The sequence below is a fragment of the Malus domestica genome, chromosome 03 (genome assembly GCF_042453785.1).
Source record: "Malus domestica chromosome 03, GDT2T_hap1".
NCBI classification, from domain to species: domain Eukaryota; kingdom Viridiplantae; phylum Streptophyta; class Magnoliopsida; order Rosales; family Rosaceae; genus Malus; species Malus domestica.
In genome coordinates, this window is record NC_091663.1 from 36,882,359 (window position 1) to 36,907,102 (window position 24,744).

Here is a 24,744-nt window from a genome sequence, read left to right on the forward strand (position 1 = left end):
CTAAAAGGCTCGGTTTTTCAAGATTGTCAGTAAAACTAATAATTTCTTTAACAACATATAGTTGGTAAATAATGTAGGTAAAACTAATATTTTTTTTTTGTTTGTCAAAAGAGTAAAACTAATAATTTCACATTCCAAAATTCAGATTGTAAAAACTAAAAATATGCTCCTCCTGCATAGTTGGTAAATAATATTCCAAAATTTTAAAGGAACTTGTTTTTAGCATAATTTTATAAAGTATTGTTAAACTCATTCCGTTGTCTTATTTTTCCACTCACGTTTTAATAAAAATATTAGGGACATATTTATTATTTTTGAAAAAGACTTTTAAACCCTATCATGTTTCTCTCCCCACCTTCTCTCTTTGTCCCCCATTCTCTCTTCCCCTCCCCTGTGCTTCTCTCTCTCTCCTATTTCATCTCTCTTCTCGGCTTCTCCACCGACTATCACAGCCAAAAAGTTATTGTTTCTGCATAAAACCACAAACTCAATTCAACCACACTGAACCATTTTAGCACTTTACTGTTGGAGTTTGGAGAAAACAATTTAACACTTTTGCTTAGACACAATCTTTACAGTGAATAACATCTACTGAATAGAAAAGTTCAATCTAAGTTGTGTTTGGTTGATGCGAAAGCGAGGGAGAATTAAAACGGAAACATACCAATTAACACATTTTGCAGCTAAGGGAAGATCAGGAGGGACTGGTGGTTGAAACAGGACAATGGAGGTATGGTGTTGTGATTTAAAGGTTATTTTAGGAATAATAGTGGTTGGGAAATAAGATTTTACATTCTTTAAGTTTTTATAGTGGGTGAAATTATGATGTGGGTAGAAAAATCGGACGGTGGGAAATAACACTCTTTTTATAATGCTGGTAAGGAAATTAACATTAAATTGTGAAGTGATAGAGAGTTCATAAGGAATCTTACTTTAAAAGAGCCTTCTTAGCATTTTTCTTATGAATATGAGAAATGCTAAGGAGGCTCTGTCAAAAGTGAGAGTTTATAGACTCTCTACTACTTATGTTTTTAGTACAATATTTGTAATATTGATACAAAAATTAATGATAAACTGTAAAATAATAGAGAATTCATAGATTCACTTTAAGAAAGCATCCTTAACATTTCTCATATTCATAATTCATGCCCCGTACAGCTTTACTTTTAGTGGCACATGTATATTTTAGGGTAAATCTCAGTTTATTACCTTCAAGTTTTGTAGTTTTCAACATTTAGTATATGAAATTTTTTTTATCCCAGAGTCATACCTAAAATGTTAATTTTGGGATAGTCTCATACATCCGTTAGTTTGGTTGTTAAATCTCCCGTTAACTGATGACGTGCCGCTTATGTGGACAATGACTAAGCTCCACGTGTCATTAAGGGTCCACGTGAAAAGTATTTAAAAAATAATAATAATAAATATAAATAAAAAAAATCCAGAACTCCCATTGTCTTCCCCACCTGACACCCATTCATCCCATCCACCCCCTCCACAACTCCACCCCTCCACTTCTCCATCCCTTCATCCCCTCCACCCGAGCACCCCTCCACTCCCTTTGTCTTCTCCACTCGAGCACCCCTTCTCCCATCCCCCATCACCCACCCCTTGCCCACCCGAGCCACCATTTCTCCGATCCATTCCTCCTTTTTCACCTCCCCGACTCACCTTCTCCCTATCTCTGGCACCTAGGGCATGCTTCGATGTCGATGGGACAATCATCATCACAAGAGCCATCGACCACCCACCATTAAAAAATCGAGGTTTCGGGGCTCTAGGCTGGATATGGTTATATGTGGCAAGCAAGAATTTCAACTCTTCGAACTGTTATTGTCTGTTATACCAGAAAGACCACCAATTCTTAACTGCTTTATTCCGGGGTTGCCTGTAGACTTCAAGGTCCAAGTGTTTTTGCAGCTTCTGACGGAATGGGGGAGAAAGATAAGTGGGAGAAAGGACCATGAATCACTTCCCTTTCGTCCTGGGGTTCGGATTTAAGCATAGGAGGCTCGAATTTGCCTCGATTTCACCGTATTTATTTATGCAGAAATCTGCCTCAATTTCACCATATTGAGTTACTGCAAAAATAGCTGGCTGGTCGCTGCATCGCAGGGCACCCCTTTCTACACTTCCAAATTTAAGGCACCATTTCTAATCCCTAATTTCCTACCTACTGGTACTAAACTATCCCAAATTTTGCAAAAAATTCAAAGTTCCAAATTTTGAGAGAAATTTTCAAAACTCTTTTGAGAATTTGAGAAAAAGAATTTGAGGGTGCCAAGTTGTGTCCCTTGTGGTGTTTTAGGCTAAGGGGTCAACCTTTTTCTGAAAATTGGGGGTTGGGTTATGGAAAGAATTGAAGGAGTGTCGATGTTGTGGCCTTGCAATGGGGGTTAGACTATAGGGAGCTGCGACTGAAGGATGAAGGAAGGGGTGACGGAGGGAGGGATGGGATGGAAGGGTGGAGCTATGGAGGGGGTGGAGGGGATGGAAGGGTGTCGGGTGGGGAAGACGAAGGGTTTTTTTTTTTTTTTTTTAAATAATTTCCACGTAGACCCCTTAATGACACGTTGTGCCTAGTCATTGTCCACATGGGTGCCACGTCATCAGTTAATAAGAGACTTAGCAGTCAGACTAATGGATGTATGAGACTGTTCTAAAATTAAAACTTTAGGTATGACTCTGGGACGAAAAAAACTTCATGTATTAAATGTTGAAAACCACAAAACTTAAGGGTATTAAAGTGAGATTTACCCTATATTTTATATGGGAAAGAAATCCTCTCCGGATCTCTTCCACCAAGGTCATCGAATCAAATGAATTGAACCCTTGAAATTTGATCAAACGACTAAAGTTATTATAACTTTTAAAGGGACTCATGTTTTTACTTGTTTGATCAAATTTTAAGGACCTGAATCACTTGATCCAATGGCCTTAATGAAAGAGATCCGGATCTCTTTCCTATTTTATATGGATATTCATAATTCATGTCCCTTGCAGCTTTACTTTTTGCGGCACATATATATTTTATATTATATGGTAAATGCACCTATGACATCTATATAAAAGAAAATTGGACAAGGATTGTCTGCCCTCCCACTTCCGGTGCCCTCCCGTGCCCTCCTGTTTGTGTGGTCACGGTTAAGCGTTGACGTGGCTTAACCGTGACCACACAAACATGAGGGCAGACAATTCTTGTCCTTTTCGAAAAGGATCCTTGCCGGATTCATTTTCTGGGGATCCCATGAATTTTATGATCGTGATTGTTCATTGTACATCGTACAATAAAAAATCATTTGAAATTAAAATTTAAAATTAAATATAAATAATACATAACGAAAACTGATCACATAATATACGTTGAACGATCACGATCATAAAATCCTTAGAAAAAAAAATCGGCAAGAAATCTTTTTTAAGAAAATTAAGGATCTTGTTGCGAAAATCCACATGTACTATTTGCCAATTTTGCATGCAATGACAGTGGAAAGCAAATGAAAGGTGGCGAATTATTGATAATGATGGATCGAGCTGTTTTTTTCTTGCTAAACCCAAGCAAAATGTCCAATCACAGAACGGCATAAAACGACATGTTACATAAAACGACAACAAAAATGATACCCTTCATATTTTTCCTACCATATTTGTATCATATTTTTAATAAATATGAAATTCATATATGTTAGTGAGTTTTATGTCTATTAAAGAAGTAATATAAATATCTAATGAAAAACGTGATAAGAATTGCACTACTCTTTCGTTTATACGTCCCCGTATATAACATGAGAAATACTAAGGAGATTATTTAAAAGTTAGACTTTTCATAAACTTTATGTCACCTCACACTTTAATGTTAATTCTTATGCTAACATTATAAAATATTATGTTAAAACATGAAATGGTAGATAATCTATGAAGAGTCTTACTTATAAGAGAGTCTCTTTAATATTTCTCTCCACACACACACACATATATATATTCCCTACAAGTATACATACCAACAACTTATCTGCGAGCTACAATCAAGGAATGAGGATTCTCTACCCTCATATTCTCATCATCTTCCATCCTCTCCTCTCACACATTATTTTTTTATCTTATTATCTCTATAAAAAAATCACTATAAGATGTTACGTGATTTAATATTGACCGTTCAAATAAAAGGGCATAAAAGGGTAAAGAATCCTCCTCCACGATGAAGGCCCTCAGTCCTTATCGGGTAAATAAACAAATAAATAAGTCAAGAAATTAAGTAAAAATAAATAAATTAACAAATATATCATTATTTTGAATTGACTAGGAGTATTGCTATGATTAAGCATATGAGGGTAGGTATCACGTGTTGTCACAAGGTCGATGGAGGCTATAATATAATGAACTATTTCAAACCTAATTGTCAAATATAATTAGGTCTTACTCACCTACCAAAATGGATGAATTGTTGACTGTTAGGTGGGTATTTCTGCTTTTGTTGATATTTTTTTATATGTACTGAGCTGTGCTAAATATGCTCTAATTTGGAAGTTTTTCTTTTGACAAAGAAAGGCGTTGGTAGACTAAATTGTTAGTTAAAAGGAGAAAAGATTAGTGAGAGTCTAACTCTATCATGGTGTATAGCAAGCTTGTCAAACATGCCGTGTTTGTGTCATTTTTGTGTTATACCAGTTATTATAATGAGTCATGTCATATCAAACATGTTGAGATAACGAGTTCTTAACAGGTGATCCAATAACGACTTGATTCGTTAATGAGTCGTATCGTTTCGTGTCGAGTTAACGAATCATGCAAGTAATTGTCATATCTATATCTGGCGAACGATGTTATATCGGGTTCTTAACGAGTGACATGATACCAACCCGACACGTTAACGAATTTTTAACGGGTTATCCGATAACGACCTGACACGTAATTTAGGAAGGGCTCTTTAATAATTACTAATTTCCAACTTTTTAATTAATTTGGGAAAATTAAATTAATTTCCAAATCAAAACATATAGATTGGCATGGTTGCAAGTTGCAAAGTCGCAAACAAAAACGTCTCGAGTGGAAAAATAAGCCAAAACTAATAGACAAAGGAACTCATTGTCGTTTAGATTTGGAATTAGTTTGGCCGCTCAAATCTTTCCGTATACATTTTTTATTTATTTTTTGGATCAACGCCTTTATGCATTGCGGTGAGTCAATATATCATGTACAACAAAACAAATCTGAAATCGAAAAAACAAGAGAAAAATGAAAAGTTTGGGTTTAGGTCCACGCAATTTCTAACGCGTCTAGACTCACACTTGCTCATCAAGTATATGAGCTCATTTAGCAAATATTTTTAAACAACTGAAACCATTTTTAGAAAAAAATTTATATGAGCTCTCATCTCAACATAAATCTGATTCACTCTTATCTCATTCCAATTACTACTCAATTCAATTCCGATAAATTTTATTTGAACCCATATAACCTCTTTCTACACCCAACTTAAACTTTAAAAGTGAATTGTCTTTTTTACCCTATAACATAATTACCATTAAGTACAAGATAAAATAAACAATAAAACTAAAATTTATTAATAAACACACACACAATAATCAAACACTCCATAGTATTTATCCTACGTTCACCCTCCATCAAACTGGTTGTGCGGCAAATGCAACCACCAAATGCTTGGAAGATGTTGGCAAATATTGTCTGGTAAACTACCACTTAAATTGTTTAGGGTTAGAGCCAAAATTGTCAAAGAGGACATGTTGAAGACAACAACAAGAATATGACCTTTTAGAGCATTAGCATGCACAAACAACCACTCTCCTATCTTTACTGCCAATCAAGATTAGAATTCTTGAAAAACCAACACATACGTGATACGTATATGTATTGGAATGGTTTCTTTAAAGATTCAAGTCGTTGAAATAAAGCTAATCAACTTCAACCTGTGTAGATGAGACAATTCTGATGGCAAGGTACCACCAAAATTGTTGTTTCTGAATTCCAGCGTACCAAGAAATGGCAAGTTGCCTAGGTGGGGATTTGAAGAGCAGCTCGGTCTGTGCTGAAGTTGGCTTGTCCTGCTACTGAACCTATTTTTAAGATAGGTATGTATATACAAGAGTATTGGACCAGTAGCAACAAAGTTGTCAACGAGGGGAAACGAGTTATTGCCATTGTTGTGTGCTTTGAACCAAGAAATTAGAAGAAATAGGAACTCAAAAGTAGTCTTTTAATCTATTGGGCAAATGAATCTTTGGCGACAAGTACATATTGTCAACCCGGTAAATTTAAAAGTGTAATGAATTTTATGGTTTTTAATTTTTTGAATGGGTGTGAAGATAAATTTACATATTTGATTGGGTTGTGAGGGTGATTTAGGTAGTAAATTTGAGTTTAAAGAGATATCAATAGTTTAATTAAAAATTATATGGATGTAGAGAGTAAATTGAGGGTGCGTTTGTTGCGCCGGACTGTCTCGGACTGGACTAGCTGCCGGGACTAAGCTGGACTGGCTTAGACTGGACTAAGCTGGACTAACTTAGTGAAGCGTTTGGTGTAATGTCGGACTAAGAAGCAGGATAAGAAAAACAGTACTGGTCACCAGATTTATGTTTGCTTAGACTAGGACTACAAATTTTTGTCATTGTGTAATAGAGTAATGCTACAAATCTCATGATATGGGTTAATTGGAGCATATTTTTGCCATGTATATTATGAATCTTAAAAAAAATTGACAATTGTTTTGTTTCTATTACCTGCTAATAGAATTGGGTTTAATTTGCAAATGTAGCTTGGTTTAAACTCTATCACCCAACAGAAGAAAAATAATAGTGCCCAATACATGCAACTTCAACAAATACAAGTACATAAGAAGATCTCCATAATTTAGAAAATCCTAGTTAACATTAGTTAACATTAGCCAAAATAGATCTCCATAATTTACAAAATGGCTAGTTAACATAAGCCAAAATACTAGTGCAAAGCTAAGTTATAAGCCATAACATAAGATTGTATGATTAATAAAATACATCCATGTTAACATTAGCCAAAATCCTCATCCGCTTGCGTTGTCGCTTAAAAGCCTTTGGACGAACACTTTCTTGAGTTCCGGTTTGATTGCCCTGAACACTCCCACATTTTTTGGTTTATCCAAAATAAGAGACAATGCATCAATTTGATCCATAGGAGAGAGACCCATTGCTTCAAGTTCATTAGCTATGTCAGTATGATCTGCAGTACCTTGAACTAAAGCTTCAGTTACCATTTGCATCCTCTTCCCACTTTCAACATAAAAATCTTTCAGTCCACTGATAATTGCCTCGGTTCCATCACTTGAACTTCCCACAACTCTTTTCCTCTTTCTTTGGCTATTTTCAGATGGGATGCTTTGTTGGCTTTGTTGGTTCATTGAAGAAACAAAATTTTCACCTCCAATATCACTTTCACCAACATGATCATGACTTTGTTCCTCCACCATTTGAGCAGGGGTTTCGGCTACATTACCCGTAGCCCGATCTTTTCTAAATATATATGCAAATCTATCAAACAGTGGAAAAGGTTTGCTTCTCCATCCATCGGCTTCTTTATTTCTCTAAGATTATATCAACATAGCAAAACTAAAATTTAGCATGCGTAACAAATATAGCAGCAAGAATATAACTAATGTATAAATAAAATAGGATATGAACCTGCACATAAGTTTGCCATGCGTCATCACTGTCAACTTCAACGCACTTTTTGACATCATTCCATGCAAATCCACTTGTGTTTATCATGTCAACGACCATACTATATGTTTTTTTCCATTTCTTCAACTTGGACTCAATATGTGGATTTGCCTTTATATTTGAATGAGGACATAAAACATTGACAGCTTTTGCTATTTCAACCAAAGTACCTTGTTTGAAAGCACCGGTGTCACACCGTTGCTTCCGAGCAACAAAATCCTCAAGAACTCCTAGTAATACTTCTTCCTCAAATGCTTCCCATTTACGCATTCTTCCTTTTGGCTCTTGAGTAGCATTCAAAATATTTTCGTTATCCATACCTAAACAAAAAATATTTTAATGAAGGAAAATACCATACAAATAATCAATTTGCATAATATCCAATCAACTTGCATAATATCCAATCAACTTGCATAATATGCAATTAATTTGCATACCATCCAATCATTGTGCTAATATCTAACAAATGCATGATAAAAAGGAATACTAAAATAAAATGTTATCATTAACACATATAGCTAGTTCGGTTGCTGGTTCCTAATTGCTCTCCACTCATTATACATTTCCTGAGCTATGTCATTCCTCATTGCAGTCCACTGGTCAGATGTTTGAACACTACCAACATATTCACCTTCTTCTGTATTTTGTCCATCTTCTATTATTGGCAAATTCTCCATTGGATCTACAGACATCTCTTGCCTAATAAGATTGTGTAGTAGGCAACAAGCGGTAATTATTCGACCTTGTGTCCTTATCGGATAGAAAGATGGATTCCTTAGTATCGACCACCTTCCTTTTAGCAAGCCAAAACAGCGTTCAATTACATTCCTTGCCTTAGAATGCTTCATGTTAAAATATTCTTCCTTATTAGAAGGTGTTCGTCCCTCCCATTCAGATAAATGATAAGGTATTCCTCTATAGGGTGCAAGGAATCCTTCACCATTTGTATAACCACCATCTACAAGGTAATAATAACCTAATGAAAAAAAAAAAACAGACCTTATTAGTGTTTTGTAGTTGACAAACACAACTAGACCTAACTTACAAAGTTGAGACTAAGTAATAGTCTTACCCGCTGGTACCTTAAAACCATTAGGCCTAGTAATTGCATCATGTAGCACTCTAGAGTCTGATGCGGAACCCTCCCACCCCGGAAACACATATATGAACTGCATATCTCCTGAACACACACCTAACACATTAGTTGCGACTCGACCCTTTCTTGTTCGGTATCTTGGTTTGTCAATTTCAGGTACATGCACATCAATGTGTGTTCCATCCAATGCTCCCAAGCAATTCTTAAAAAAAAAAAAAAGTTTTTGTTAATTTATACAAAGGGAATGAAGAGTTAAAGATTAGGGAAAATGAAAAAAAAATTCTCATCATACCTTAAAACATCGCCACCTAGGATCTGTAGAATCAATAGGCACAGGCTGAGGGACTTTTAGTAGGATATCTTGTAATCGCAAAATTCCTTGCAATACGCTATTGAAATACCTACTTATAGTCTCTCCCGACCTATAAAATCTACCGCCAACACTACGATTCTTAGTATGATGTGCTAATATTTGTAAAGTCATACACACCTGCTCCTCTACAGACACCAAACCATCAGTTTTTACCCTCCCATCTTGACGAAGTAAGTCACATAATATGCCAAAAGTCCTTCTATCCATTCTCAATTCGTTGACACATTCAGTATCAGTATTCCCTATTATACCATTCATATAACACAAACTAATCTCTCGTCTAATAAGTGAACGGTTAGTCAATGTGGGTCGTTCAACATGTCTCTGTTTGCCACGTAGCATCATCAACACAAGAATCGTACAAATGCAAATTGTCTCCAAATAAGACATCTCTAACAATAAGATCAATAAAAGCTTCCTTCGATCCATATCTATCCAAACAAAAAAAAAACAAAAAAACAAATTAACTAGATCATTATATATGTAATATTTACTGTTATTAAGGGTGATGGAAATGAAGTGATTATGATACGAAATGAACTAGATCAAAGTAACTAGCGAAGTCACAATCCGAGGCATCAAATATACAGGTGGCGTTGAAAAAAAAAAGTTATCATTAACCCAAGGCAACAAATATACAGGTGGCGTTGAAAAAAAAAAGTTATCATTAACCCGAGGCATCATATTCAAAATGTTCTACTCTTATACATCTATAAACATGTGTCTAAGAACACTAGTATGAGGATTGCTATCATTGCTAGGCATTGCATGTGAATAGGGAAATTAAAGGACACCTGTAATGCAGTAGCCTTAGCCTTAGCCTTCCGTTTATGCTCATCTTCTCTGCAACCAACAACCACAAAAAATTGCAATTCAGCATCAACCCCACACAATACAAAACATTCACATTGTAATATCATGGTTATAAACCAATTACACACAATACAAAACATTCACATTGTAATATCATGGTTATAAACCAAGTACACACACACACACTGCATACATACATACACACACACACACACTGCATACATACATACACACACACACACACACTGCATACACACACACACACACTGCATACATACATACACACACTGCATACACTGCATACACACACACACACACACTGCATACATACATACACACACTGCATACACTGCATACACACACACACACCCCCACACGTTAATGAGTACACAAACACACACACACACACACCCCCTCACGTTAATGAGTACACAAACACACACACACACGGTACACTTACACACACACACAATACACACTCACACACTCACACACACACGGAGAACTTACATACACAAACACACACAAACACACACTCACACACACACACACATACTCACTCACACATTCACTCACACTCACAGTACACACTCACACACTCACACACACACGGAGAACTTACATACACAAACACACACACACACAATACACACACACACCCCCCCCCACGTTAATGAGTACACAAACACACACACACACACACACACGGTACACTTACACACACACAGTACACACTCACACACTCACACACACACGGAGAACTTACATACACAAACACACACAAACACACACTCACACACACACACACACACACACACACTCACACACTCACTCACACACTCACACTCACACTCACAGTACACACTCACACACTCACACACTCACACTCACACAATACATACACAAACACACACACACAATACACACACACCCCCCCCCCACGTTAATGAGTACACAAACACACACACACCCCCCCCCACGTTAATGAGTACACAAACACACACACACACCCCCCCACGTTAATGAGTACACAAACACACACACACACAGAGTACACAAACACATACACACACACACACACGGTACACTTACACACACACAGTACACACTCACACACTCACACACACACGGAGAACTTACATACACAAACACACACAAACACACACACACACACACATTCACTCACACACTCACACTCACACTCATAGTACACACTCACACACTCACACACACACACACTTACTCACACACTCACACTCACACTCACAGTACACACTCACACACTCACACACACACGGAGAACTTACATACACAAACACACACAAACACACACTCACACACACACACACACACACACACACTCACTCACACACTCACACTCACACTCACAGTACACACTCACACACTCACACACACACGGAGAACTTACATACATAAACACACACAAAAACACACTCACACACACACACACTCACACACACACACACACACACTCACACACACACACACTCACTCACACACACACACACACTCACTCACACACTCACACTCACACTCACACAGTACACACTCACACACACACGGAGAACTTACATACACAAACACACACACACAATACACACACCCCCCCCACGTTAATGAGTACACAAACACACACACACACACCCCTACGTTAATGAGTACACAAACACACACACACACAGTACACAAACACACACACACACACACGGTACACTTACACACACACACATAGACAGTACACAAACACACACACACAGAGACAATACACACACACACACAGACAATACACAGACACACACACACAGTAGACAAACACACACACACACAGTAGATAAACACACACACACCCCCCACGTTAATGAGTACACACAAACACACACACACACACAGAGAAATTACACACACACATATAGTACACAAACACACACACAGTACACAAACACACACGCACAGAGTACACAAACACACACACACACCCCCCCATGTTAATGAGTACACACAAACACACACACACCCCCCTCATGTTAATGAGTACACATAAACACACACACACACACACAAATTACACACACACACACACAGAAAGTTATAAAGAAACAAAATGAAACAAGAATTAAAAAAATGAAAACAAAAACTTAAGAGAAAAGAGAAATGCACAATCAAGTTATCCATGCTCAGTGACATTAGAATATGCAAACAGAATAATTGACCTCATCATCCAGAATAGTTAAGCTAAAGAAACGCAAATGTTTCGATATGAGCTAAAACATACCAAAACAACTATGCCCAGTTATGTTCGATTAACCTAATTTGGCAGTGAAAGGCCTTCTAGTGAATGACAGACTTTAACACTAAATCGAGAAGAGGAAACTCTTATGTACTAACTCATCAATTCATCCTAATTTGGCAGATAGAAACATACAGTGAAACAGGTGCTTGGAGAGAGTATGCTTGGAGACGAGGATTTTTGGTAATGACATACACATAAATTATACACACACACAGAAACACACACACACACGCACAGAGTACTCCCATTGTTGAAACCCCAATTTTTAAAAATCGAAAACAACATGTGGGTAGGACTTTCAAGTTTTACAACATTGACATCCTAAATTCCCAAGTTCCATCTCATCTTATGAAAAGCCCAAATCCTAATTTCAATTTCACCTAAATATCAAAACCCTAATTTATTCAAGTGCAGATCTCTATGATTCAAAAATTATCAAACCCAAAACAATCAAATCACATAAAACTCAGTAAAATTACCATCTGCAACACAAATACATGCAATTAATAGAAGAATCGAAGTTTACCGTACAACTCAGATGAGGCGAGCAGATGCAGAGATAGGAAGACGCTCAGATGAGGGTGAGGAGGACGAAGATGAGAGAGCACGGCAACGAAGATGAGAGGGAACGTAGAGATGAGGACGAAGGGAAGACAGGACGAAGGGACGAAGGGAAGACAGGACGAAGGGAAGGCAGAAACTCTCTCGGTTTGCTCTGGCTTACGAATCCGCTGGGTTTTGGGGTTGCTCGCGAAGACCACCTAAGGAGGTCCTTAGTCCAAGCGAGTCCGGGTTAAGCTCATTAAAGCTAATCCGGTTGCACACCAAACACAAGACTATAGTCTAGTCCAGTCCAAGCCTTGCTAATCTTATCAAACAAACGTGCCCTTAATCATTTAAAAATACTTATCAAACAAGTTCTTTTTCCATCGCAAGTAATGAGACGTGTCGACTTTTCTATGGGTGTTAGGTGAAGCGGACCAATGAGTTTCACCTTGACATCGTGTTTAGTGTCTTACGTGTGCATTAGTGGAGAAAAGTGTTAGTTATGACCTAATGCCCCAGCCATCCAAAAAGAAAAATCCACGTATGCACAAAGATAGTGCTATCTTGGATTTACACATTCATTTTATCTTTTACGTATTTTTTTTTTAAATTTATGTCATTAGTTTATTTCAATTTAGTTAATTCGATGATCAAAAAGTGAAAAAAGTGTGAAAAGTAAAAGTAGTCGTGTCGATGTCACTGCTACAAAGAATCATGTATTTATTTGTTTTCAATGCCCATTATATGATTTTACCTACTTTGGAGAGATATTAAATAGAAAGGTGTTGAAGAATCGCATATAAGTTAATAAAGGAGAGGATTTGTACTTGTGATTGTATAAGAAACAAACATGAAATTGTAAAACAATAATGACATTAAACCGCTCAAACTTCACATTTTATTAATTAAACACTAGCATATGGGCTCACACAAAGTGTGTGAGAAATTTTTTTATTTTTGTTTTTGAAATAGAAGGAAAGAGGAAGAGACTTTGAATTTTTTAAAAAAAATTAAAGATATGTTAGAATTATATGTAGGTGAGACTTTGAAAAAAAAAAAACAGCAAAATTTGGTTGTGTGAAATTACATTTCAACCCCATATTTCTTATTCATTTTCTGTTTTAACTAGAGAGTTAAACTGATAATTTCATAAAATTTTGGTTGACAATGAGTGTTTTATTAATTAGTAGAGATTAGTCATATGCTTACATGCTATGCGTATGTAATTAAATTGTTTATTTTTATTAAAAATATTCATTTTTATTAAAAATAAAAAAGAAAACTTAAAAAAAAGTTAGAAAAAATTGGGCGTGGCAGAAGGGAAGGGGGTTGAAGAGGGAGACGTGGGGTTAAAAAAACCTTCTCAAATTTTTATTTAATTTTTAAATTGTGCAATGCTATATTTAGATGGCTGTGAGGTTGATGAAAACAACAAAATTCATGTTGTCATGTAATTACAAGTTGTGTATATTTTTTTATTGTTGTTTAGTTTTGGTGAGAGTGTGTAATCATGGAAATTTGACTAACAAAAGAGTTATGTTAATAGGTACTTTACATTAGTTGGTTTGTAATTTTTATTGAAGCGCATATTAGTTGGTTTTTAGTTTTTATTAAAGCACTCTAAGTTTTGATTAACTGCTTTACTTTTATCCATTTTATTTTCTTAATTTCCAAATCAATGCTTTATATAAATGTTAAAGAACATAAGAGTTTTATTATTACTAAAACTTGAGATATAGAGGACCCCAATTCAATGGAAATTGTTTTCTCACTAAGATTTCGAATTTTCCAGAAACGTGAACTAAATAAATATGAGTCATTATTTCAATAATTCCATTAACTTGTTACCTACTAAAATTATGATAATATAACCTACTAGTCGCTGATGCGCATCTAAAAAATTACATAAAGTATGAAAATACTAATTTGTACATAAATTTAGATTACATAATGTAATAATAAAGTACCAAATTATTGGTACGATATATATCCTACGTGTAATATCACCGTTTGTTTGTAATTGAAGTTGTATCCCACGCTCTTACACGGCGCGTGCATGGAGATTTTCTCCTGGTTTGGAAGCCGCGATGAAAGTGGCAAGTACGTAAATGAGAAAACAAATAAGAATTAATTGGGTTAAGAGGTTAGAAACAAACTGTGTCTGTATGTTTTCTGTCCCATCCCTAGCCTCTAGCCCCAATAGAAAAAAATAAAAAAAAATTAAAAAAAAAATGTATATCTCTCTCGACGGAGTGAAGCCTGCAGAACCCCACTCCTCCACGTCTCTGAAGCCATAAATAATTTTCTTGTCCATTTCCTGCTCTGTGGACCGTGAAGCTAATCATACATAGACGGACACAGGCAGACCCTTTAGTCACAGAAAAGCAACTCTCTCTCTCTGTCTCTCTCTCTAAGCGTCTTCCTTTCTGTGTGCGTTAGTTATATATGCAACGCCAATATATTGGGTATGAAGGTCTGAGAGGTCGAGAGCTGATAAGGGACACGTTTCTAGGAACGGTGTTTTATGCCTTGGGATTGTCCAGCAGCTTTCAGTTCTTCCGAGTGTGATTCAATTGTCTGAGTCTCTCTCTCTCTCTCTCTCTCTCTCCCTCTCTCTCCCTCTCTCTCTCCCAAGATCCCTTGCTCTTTTTCCTCTTCAAACTCAACGTTCAAATAGCTTCCAACAAACCCAGGTAAGCATGCATGTCTCTCTCTCTCCCTCTCTCTCTCTCTCTCTCTTGCTTTGTCAATTGGGGTGTTTGGCTTTTACATGCATCAGCTATAAGAGAAAAGATTTACATAAAACAGGTTCATAGTCACCGTGACATTTCTAAGGACTAATTTAAGGTCATGTGTAAGAATCTCTACACATACACTTTGCATTAATTCCCAAGGATGTCTACCACTCAACCTGTTCTATGAAAGTATTTTTTCGAGCTTTAGCCTTCATTTTTACATTTTGTTCAAAATATTTTTGTGCAAGAATTTTCTCATTTTCTCATTCATCACATTCATCTGACTTCTCATTTGCTACCAATTGGTTTTTATTTAATTTACTCAATTAAAGGCTTAAAATGCATTTCGAGAAAGGCCAGAAATGTACGGAAGGGAGAAAATGGGGAAGAAATGAGTTAGAATTTTCTCACCTTCTTCCTTTTCTTGCTGCATATAGGTGAAGCTAACAATTTTTTTAACTGTTCTTAACTTTTTCTTTTTTGCCTTAAAATTTATTAATTTTGAATTGTGATATTGTTTCTGAGGTTAATGTTAAAATTTTGGTTTAATTGATTGAATAGCTCTAATTATTCTCCAACTACTGTAACACTGTGATTATTATAATATAATTCTGTTTATCTCTAGCTTAATTATTCCCGTAATATTTGCTACCAATTGATCTCCATCTGACTTGTCCTCTTCAACTTTACTGGTTATTTAATTCAGACGTTCTTGTAATTGTGTTCATTTGTTTTCTATTGGTTTCGTCTTTGACAAGAATGGTTTATTTAGTTTAATTAATTTAAATTTAAATTTATGTTATTAAATGAGAGCTTTAGTGTGCTAAATCTTTAAATGTTAAGTAACTAGGGAATTGGTGAGGATCAAAACCGCATCATAATGCATGAGCATTATTGTTTTGTGCGATTGTTGTAAAGCGCAATCTACGTTGGTTGTGTTCATGTGCTCTATCTGTGAAAGGAAAAATGTTAGGAAGACACCTTTAAAGTATGACTCTTTATAAACCCTCTGCCACTTCATAATTTGATGCTAATCTATGTGCATACATGACGTGGCGAAAAGTCTACGCAGAGTCTTCTGAGCATTCTCCGAGAAAATACTAAGGAAACTGCCAAGTAGTCAAAACAATGATTCAGTCAAAAACGGCACAAGTCTTGGCCTCATGATTTTCCTCATACTTCCTTAAGGATTTCAAATATTTTATACCTTTTTTTTTGGAACTCTACACTAAATCATATGAAAATTATGAATAATTATGTTGTTTAGCTGATGATATTTGATGTTGGTTATCATTAAATTATTTCTACATTGATAGAATCAATTTTCCATTTTTTTTAAGGTTTGTGTGACTTCTACAAAGAGGTGGTTCCAAAACATGTGTTTTTTTACCTTTCTTTGTTTTTATTACAATAATTTAGCTGTGAATGCAAATTTTCGCATTTTTCTTCTTTGACAAAATTTTACCTAAAAAACAATCAACATATTTGGTCAAGGCCAAGAACCTCACGCGTTCATGATGAATGGGGGCTTTGGTCGAAGAATCTCCGATGCCAAAGTTAGAATTTAGAGAGAAAAAATGTTTAGAGAGTTTTTGGAATTTTGCAAATGTGTTGGAATTAGCTTTTTAGAAGAAATAGGGTCATATATATAGGGAATGAGATGTGGCCGGCCTTTAAGTGTGTTTTGAGATGTTATTTGGTGATTCAATTAGCAATTAATATATTAATTAGGTATAAATATATTAATTGGCTAATTATCATAATAAAAGAAATGTTTTGGGAGGTTTTGAGAGGTTATGTAATGATTTCCTGGTAGAGGATATGGAGTAAAGATGGATGAGATAAATTTGAACTTATTACCTATTTTGGGCACTCTTGACTCGGTTGATGGATGATTCTTCACTGCTCGCATGTAGGAAACCTGGTGTGTCTCGAGGGCAATTTTGTCCTTTTCACCTAAAAATCTACATGTCGCATTTTGATTATTTTTTGCTCCACATTAGCGATATTTTATTTTAAATTAATTTATACAAATGACGCTTTTGTTCTAGACAATTTGGTTACGTTTACGCGTGCTATAATTTTCTATTAATTATTTCAGGGAAAAGGAAGAAGGTTGCTGATTTGATTTCAGCATAAAAGTCTGCAACTTTAGCTGCTGCTACGAAGTTTTTTGTAGCCATGTCTTCCGGGACTTGGATCACATCATTTTCGTGTTCGCCATCCGTGGTTCAGTCCTCGGAGGACACCGCCGTGACACCAATCTTTCAATGGCTGAGATTCATTTTCCTCTCTCCCTGTCCTCAGAGAGCTCTGCTGTCCACTGTCGACCTCCTCTTCTTGCTCTCGCTCTTGGCATTTTCGATACACAAGCTTTATTCCCGCTTCATCTCCGCGGATGGCGGCCGCAACTCCGACCTCAACAAGCCCCTCATTAGGAACAACAGAGCTCATCTCAGAACTACTCTCCTCTTTAAGGCTTCTCTGATGGTGAGCAGTCTGTTGACAATATGTTATGCAGTTGTTTGCATTCTTGCTTTCACTAGAAGCACCGAGTTGCCATGGAAGCTCGTAGACGGGGTTTTCTGGTTGGTTCAGTCCATAACTCATGCAGTGATCACAATTCTGGTGGCGCACGGGAAGAGATTTGAAGCGGTTAAGCACCCGCTTTCTCTTCGGATTTATTGGGTTGCAAACTTTGTGGTTATTTCCTTGTTCACAGCATCGGGGATACTTCGTTTGGTTTATGCTCAAGGAATTCAGGAGCCTAGTTTGAGATTGGATGATATAGTTTCAATGGCTTCTTTCCCTTTGGCGATTGTTCTTCTTGTTATCGCCATTAGAGGATCAACTGGGATTTCTGTGAACAGAGAATTTGAGGGAGTTACAAACGGAGACGCAGTATTATACGAACCCCTTTCGAACAAATCCAATGTGACTGGCTTTGCTTCGGCTTCTATAATTTCTAAAACCTTTTGGATTTGGATGAATCCTCTGCTAAGTAAAGGGTACAAAAGTCCGCTGAAGGTTGACGAAATCCCATCCCTTTCCCCGGAACATAGAGCTGAAGTAATGTCAGTTCTCTTTGAATCGAAGTGGCCAAAACCGCAAGAAAAATCAGACCATCCAGTTCGAACAACATTACTCCGGTGCTTCTGGAAAGAAATTGCTTTCACAGCTTCCCTTGCTGTGATCAGGCTTTGTGTCCTGTATGTTGGGCCTGTGCTTATCCAAAGTTTTGTAGATTACACCGCGGGAATAAGAACCTCGCCATTTGAAGGATACTACCTCGTATTGATCCTTCTATGCGCGAAATTTGTCGAAGTTTTAACCACTCACCAATTTAACTTCAACTCCCAGAAGCTTGGGATGCTCATTCGTTCCACGCTTATTACTTCTTTGTACAAGAAGGGGTTGAGGTTGTCATGCTCAGCTCGGCAGGCTCATGGAGTTGGACAGATTGTGAATTACATGGCGGTTGATGCCCAACAGCTCTCAGATATGATGCTGCAGCTGCACTCTATATGGATGATGCCGGTGCAACTTACCATCGCATTGGCCCTTCTATATAACACCCTTGGTGCAGCAGCGATCACAGCTGTAATCGGAGTCATGTGTATTCTTGTGTTTGTTGTGCTGGGAGCGAGGCGGAACAACAGGTTCAATTTTAATGTGATGAAGAATCGGGATTCAAGGATGAAGGCAACGAACGAGATGCTTAATTATATGCGCGTGATCAAGTTCCAAGCTTGGGAGGATTACTTTAACAAAAGAATCCAAGCTTTCCGCGACTCAGAGTTTAGCTGGCTGACCAAGTTCTTTTACTCAATCAATGCCAATGTCGTGGTTATGTGGTGCACCCCAGTACTTATATCAACTCTCACATTCGGGACTGCACTTTTGTTGGGTGTACAACTCGATGCTGGGACAGTGTTCACAACCACAACCATCTTCAAAATTCTTCAGGAGCCAATCAGGGCATTCCCGCAATCTATGATATCTATTTCTCAAGCTATTATATCGCTTGGGAGGTTGGATCGATATATGATGAGTAGGGAATTGGTGGAGGATTCGGTGGAGAGGGTAGAAGACTGCGATAGTAGGATTGCTGTTGAAGTTAAAGATGCCGCGTTTAGCTGGGACGATGAAAGCAATGAAGAGGCTTTGAAAAACATAAATATAAATGTTAACAAAGGCGAGCTAACCGCGATTGTAGGGACAGTGGGATCCGGAAAGTCTTCCCTTCTCGCCTCAATTCTCGGTGAGATGCACAAGTTATCGGGAACGGTATGATTTGATACTATTAGATCATTTTCCAGATGTCTCTTACGATGTTAAATCCTTTCACTGAAGCTTCAACTCAATCACTTGTTAAATTAACAAAATCTTTGAAAACAGGTACGAGTTTGCGGGAAAACTGCCTACGTGGCTCAAACATCATGGATTCAAAACGGAACCATTGAAGAAAACATCCTATTTGGTTTTCCAATGGACAGAGAGAGATACCGGGAAGTTGTCAGGGTTTGTTGCTTGGAAAAGGACATGGAACTGATGGAGTTTGGAGATCAAACTGAGATAGGAGAGCGTGGCATCAACCTAAGTGGTGGCCAGAAACAGAGGATACAACTTGCTCGTGCTGTGTATCAAAACTGTGACATATATCTTCTCGATGACGTCTTCAGTGCTGTTGATGCTCATACAGGGTCCGAAATATTTAAGGTGACAAAACTTTAGATTTTCTTCTACATTCGATTTCACAGTGATTGAATAGTCTAGCTCATACTTCACTGGTGCTTAGATGATGTATTTGATCTTCGTAATCTACAGGTTTTGAAAGAAAAACGGAAAAACAACGGTCTTATTTAGATCTTTGTAATCTAAAATGGCGCTTATAATTGTAATGTCTGGCTTTCTGCAGGAATGTGTGAGGGGAGCGCTTAAAAACAAGACGGTTTTACTTGTAACTCATCAAGTGGACTTCTTGCATAATGTTGATCTTATTTTGGTAAGTATTTAAGAATTGTTTGTTGATTCTCGAAGAATTTAAAAATGCAATGCGCTTATGTATCCCTTCTGTTTATAAATATCAGGTCATGAGAGACGGGATGATAGTACAAGCAGGAAAGTATAACGATTTGCTAAATTCCGGCCTGGATTTCAAAGAGCTTGTTGCTGCCCACGAAAACTCCATGGAACTTGTAGAAATGAGTACTGCTGATCCCAGCAAAAGTTCCCACGGACCTCAAATATCTCAGCAACTCTCTTCAAAACGTGGGGAAGCAAATGGTGAAAACAGCTCTTTGGACCAGCCAAAGTCTGATAAAGCGAGTTCTAAGCTCATCAAAGAAGAGGAGAAAGAAACCGGCAAAGTAAGCTTGCACATTTACAAAGTTTACTGCACGGAGGCTTACGGATGGGGTGGTGTGGTGGTAGTGTTGTCATTGTCTCTGATGTGGCAAGCATCTCAAATGTCGGGTGATTACTGGCTGTCGTATGAAACTGCAGCAAAGCGTGCAGCGTCATTCAAACCATCGGAGTTTATAATCGTCTATGCAATTATTGCTTGTGTCTCATTCGTTGTGGTATTGATAAGAGCACTTGTCGTGATGTTTGTGGGGCTTAAAACAGCTCAGACATTTTTCAAGCAAATTCTTCATAGCATCCTGCATGCCCCCATGTCGTTTTTCGATACTACACCTTCTGGAAGAATTCTGAGTAGGGTACGTTTTGGTCATACGTGATGACATATCCATAATCTGTTTACTCTAACTTCATGTATGTATTGCTCGATTTGTTAACTGATGAGAGTTTTTCTGTTCACCAGGCATCAACTGATCAGACGAATATCGATCTATTTCTTCCCTTCATAATGGGTGTCACCATTGCCATGTACTTTACTGTGCTTGGCATCTTCATCATCATATGCCAATACTCATGGCCCACTGTATTCTTGCTGATTCCGCTTGTTTGGCTTAATGTCTGGTACCGGGTATGTTTGTTCGTTTTATTACAGCGTTAATTTTAACCAACATTTTACGACTGTCAGCAATGGCGCCACCTTAATTATATACTGAAGATTGTTTTTAAATTTTTAGGGTTACTATCTTGCATCATCTCGAGAGTTAACTCGACTTGATTCAATCACAAAAGCTCCTGTAATCCATCATTTCTCAGAAAGCATATCTGGGGTGATGACAATCCGCTCATTCAGAATGCAAAGCTTGTTCTCCAAGGAAAACATCAAACGAGTTAATGCCAACTTACGTATGGATTTCCACAACAATGGGTCCAATGAGTGGTTGGGTTTCCGATTGGAGATGCTTGGGAGTTTACTTCTCTGTGTATCCGCTATATTCATGATCTTGTTGCCGAGCAGCATTATAAAGCCCGGTATTTAAACACTCCCGATCCTTCTTGTTTTAGTTCATAATAATTACAATGTCTGATTGATTCTCGGTTATGAGCAAGATTTGATGTGTGAGAGCGACAGTAGACGAGTGTGTTGCAGGGATTTGACTAAACCGGTTTTTCCTTTATGGTGCAGAGAATGTTGGTTTAACTCTCTCCTACGGATTGTCCCTTAATGGTGTGCTGTTCTGGGCCATATATTTGAGCTGCTTCGTTGAAAATAGGATGGTGTCGGTTGAGAGGGTAAAACAGTTCACAAACATTCCATCAGAAGCAGCATGGAAGATTGTAGACCGTGTTCCTCCTCCAAATTGGCCTTCTCGTGGCAACGTTGAGCTCAAAGACTTGCAGGTCAGTTTGTCTTCAATTCTATTTGTAACTTCCATGGTTTGAATGCACGTTTTCATTAGTTTGTCATCACCATTACATCGTCTAAAGCTATAAGGCCTCGGTTCCTTTTGTTGATATTTTAAACTTTGTGGTGAGCAGGTCAGATATCGCCCTAATACACCATTGGTTCTGAAAGGCATTAGTTTAAACATTTTCGGGGGTGAGAAGATTGGCGTTGTTGGTCGAACAGGAAGTGGGAAATCCACTATAATCCAAGTGTTCTTTAGGCTGGTAGAACCTTCAGGAGGCAGAATTATCATCGATGGGATCGATATAACCACAATAGGGCTTCACGATCTCAGGTCTCGCTTTGGGATCATTCCTCAAGAACCTGTCCTTTTTGAAGGAACTGTGAGAAGCAACATTGACCCAGTTGGAATGTATTCAGATGAAGAGATTTGGAAGGTAAACACAAGGCTACGTCGAAAGTAATAATATTGAATTACACATAATGTCTGTATGTCATCTTTCGCTTAGTTGAAACAATGCTGTATGCTTATTTGCAATGATCTTAATTTTCTTGTAGAGCCTCGAACGCTGCCAACTTAAAGACGTGGTTGCTGCAAAACCCGAAAAACTTAACTCTTTAGGTATGTGGATCTCCCCATTGTTTACTCTCTGCATCTTGAGACCGACATTTTAGCGCTAGGATTATGTACTGAACTTTACTCATGAAATTTTAACTTGACAGTGGCTGATAACGGAGACAATTGGAGCGTGGGACAAAGACAGCTTCTCTGTTTGGGACGAGTCATGTTAAAGCACAGCCGACTCTTGTTCATGGACGAGGCCACTGCATCAGTGGATTCACAGACCGATGCTGTAATACAAAGGATCATCCGAGAGGATTTCGCTGCCTGTACAATTATCAGCATTGCGCACAGAATACCAACGGTGATGGACTGCAATCGAGTTTTAGTAGTAGATGCAGGTGAGTGCTCCCTCTAACTTAATATCTTGTCACAATCGGCATTCGTTCACCACCTGAAAATTTGTGGCTGACACTCCTCCGTTTCTGTCTTTAACAGGACTAGCTAGGGAATTTGATGCACCATCCCGCTTGCTTGAAAGACCGTCACTGTTTGGTGCCTTGGTTCAGGAGTACGCCAACCGATCATCAGGACTATAACCAACAACGGCATTCTGCATCTCTCACCTCCTCATCGTTGCTTCGAGTGGCGTTTCCATTTACGCTCGCGAATTTTCCAAGAATCACTGGCACCCGTCCTCGAAGCCGGAGTAAAAGGGGCCGACTCCAATCAATTTTCCGAGAACAAGTCTTGCCTGCCACTGCAGGAAGTAGCTAATGTATAATGTATTTAGATTAGAAAACTCATATTTAAGCTTTCTTGCTGCACAAGAAATATGAAGATGCTTCTTGAAGCATTCAGTTATATTATTCCTGGAAATTTCAGAAACTCAAAATTTATGGATGCAATCTCATCAGTTTCCAATTTCAGAAACTCAAAAATTTGCAAAATTTGATTAAGAATCGTGAGTTAACATAAGTTCAGGGTTTTGCGATAAGTATAGCTGATAATTTATTGCATACCACGCGAATGAAGGAAAATGTTTAATCTTATAAGTATTATTAAAGATTTTTAAAGTTGAAAAAAAAAAAAAAAACTAGCGAAAAGTAAAAAAAAAAACTTTAGTTTTAATGAAAAAAGACAAATTAAGGTATAGTGAAAAGTATCAAGAAAATGTAAAAATGTGATTTTTCGTTAAAATTGAATAATACCGGGAGTGTTTCGTTGAAACTTCAAAAAACAAAATCAAGAGAGAAAATACTCACATCTATCAGAACTTTGGAAGTGCCTTTCGAGAGCTGAAGAGTATTCTTTTTTTTTTTGGTTTGGTCAAAGAATGATATGAAACTAGGTTTGATGATGGGCCTTGGAGAAACTTTTTAAACCAACTAAAAATCGTGAGTGCTGTAAGTGGCATTTTATCACAATTATGAAAATGTGTACCCTTGCATAACGGTGTGAGTTCAAATCCCATCATTAGCTAATCTAACATCTAACTTACTAACGCTATCGTGAGTGGTAACTTGTAACTTTTATAAAAAAACACAACCGTTGAGTTTTTGCAAACTCTTTCATGTGAGCGTTAGGAAAAACGTCACAAGTAATTTGAGTGCGAACTTTTCACTCACAAAATACAGTTTTGAAATTAATTAATTAACTCTTTATAAAAATAAAAGGCTAATGTGTAACAAAAATATCTTATCTAGACCAAAGGAACAGCATGGGGCATAATTCGAGAACAAGAGTAACTATTACTAGAGTTTACCGACCAAAACTAAACTTTTGGTAAGTTGAAGGACTTTTGCTACAATTTAACCAAATTGAAAATTA

The 24,744-nt window shown here is 37.4% G+C and overlaps 3 protein-coding genes across 4 annotated transcripts; 1 reads left to right on the plus strand and 2 right to left on the minus strand.

Moving 5' to 3' along the window:
- Positions 1–6,801: 6,801 nt before the first annotated feature.
- Positions 6,802–8,056, minus strand: LOC139194145 (uncharacterized). Its single transcript, XM_070818519.1, has 2 exons — positions 7,674–8,056; positions 6,802–7,576 (listed from the first exon to the last, which is right to left on the minus strand). The coding sequence occupies exons 1-2, from the start codon at positions 8,028–8,030 to the stop codon at positions 7,040–7,042; spliced, it is 894 nt and encodes a 297-aa protein (XP_070674620.1). The 5' UTR covers positions 8,031–8,056; the 3' UTR covers positions 6,802–7,039.
- Positions 8,057–8,167: 111 nt separating this feature from the next.
- LOC139194144 (protein ANTAGONIST OF LIKE HETEROCHROMATIN PROTEIN 1-like) lies at positions 8,168–9,605 on the minus strand. The gene is made up of 3 exons (XM_070818518.1): positions 9,101–9,605; positions 8,785–9,010; positions 8,168–8,688 (listed from the first exon to the last, which is right to left on the minus strand). The coding sequence occupies exons 1-3, from the start codon at positions 9,569–9,571 to the stop codon at positions 8,231–8,233; spliced, it is 1,155 nt and encodes a 384-aa protein (XP_070674619.1). The 5' UTR covers positions 9,572–9,605; the 3' UTR covers positions 8,168–8,230.
- A 5,403-nt stretch (positions 9,606–15,008) lies between these two features.
- Positions 15,009–23,822, plus strand: LOC103432582 (ABC transporter C family member 14-like). 2 transcript variants are annotated; one of them, XM_008370778.4, is made up of 12 exons: positions 15,009–15,544; positions 17,688–19,873; positions 19,985–20,305; positions 20,505–20,591; positions 20,677–21,306; positions 21,411–21,575; positions 21,682–21,976; positions 22,131–22,345; positions 22,484–22,789; positions 22,911–22,974; positions 23,076–23,315; positions 23,413–23,822. In XM_008370778.4, exons 2-12 carry the CDS (start codon positions 17,768–17,770, stop codon positions 23,511–23,513), a joined length of 4,530 nt encoding a protein of 1,509 aa, XP_008369000.2. In that variant the 5' UTR covers positions 15,009–15,544; positions 17,688–17,767; the 3' UTR covers positions 23,514–23,822. The 2 variants fall into 2 exon arrangements, with proteins under 2 accessions (XP_008369000.2, XP_070674621.1); XM_070818520.1 differs by lacking the exon at positions 15,009–15,544 and adding an exon at positions 16,651–16,738.
- Positions 23,823–24,744: the final 922 nt, after the last annotated feature.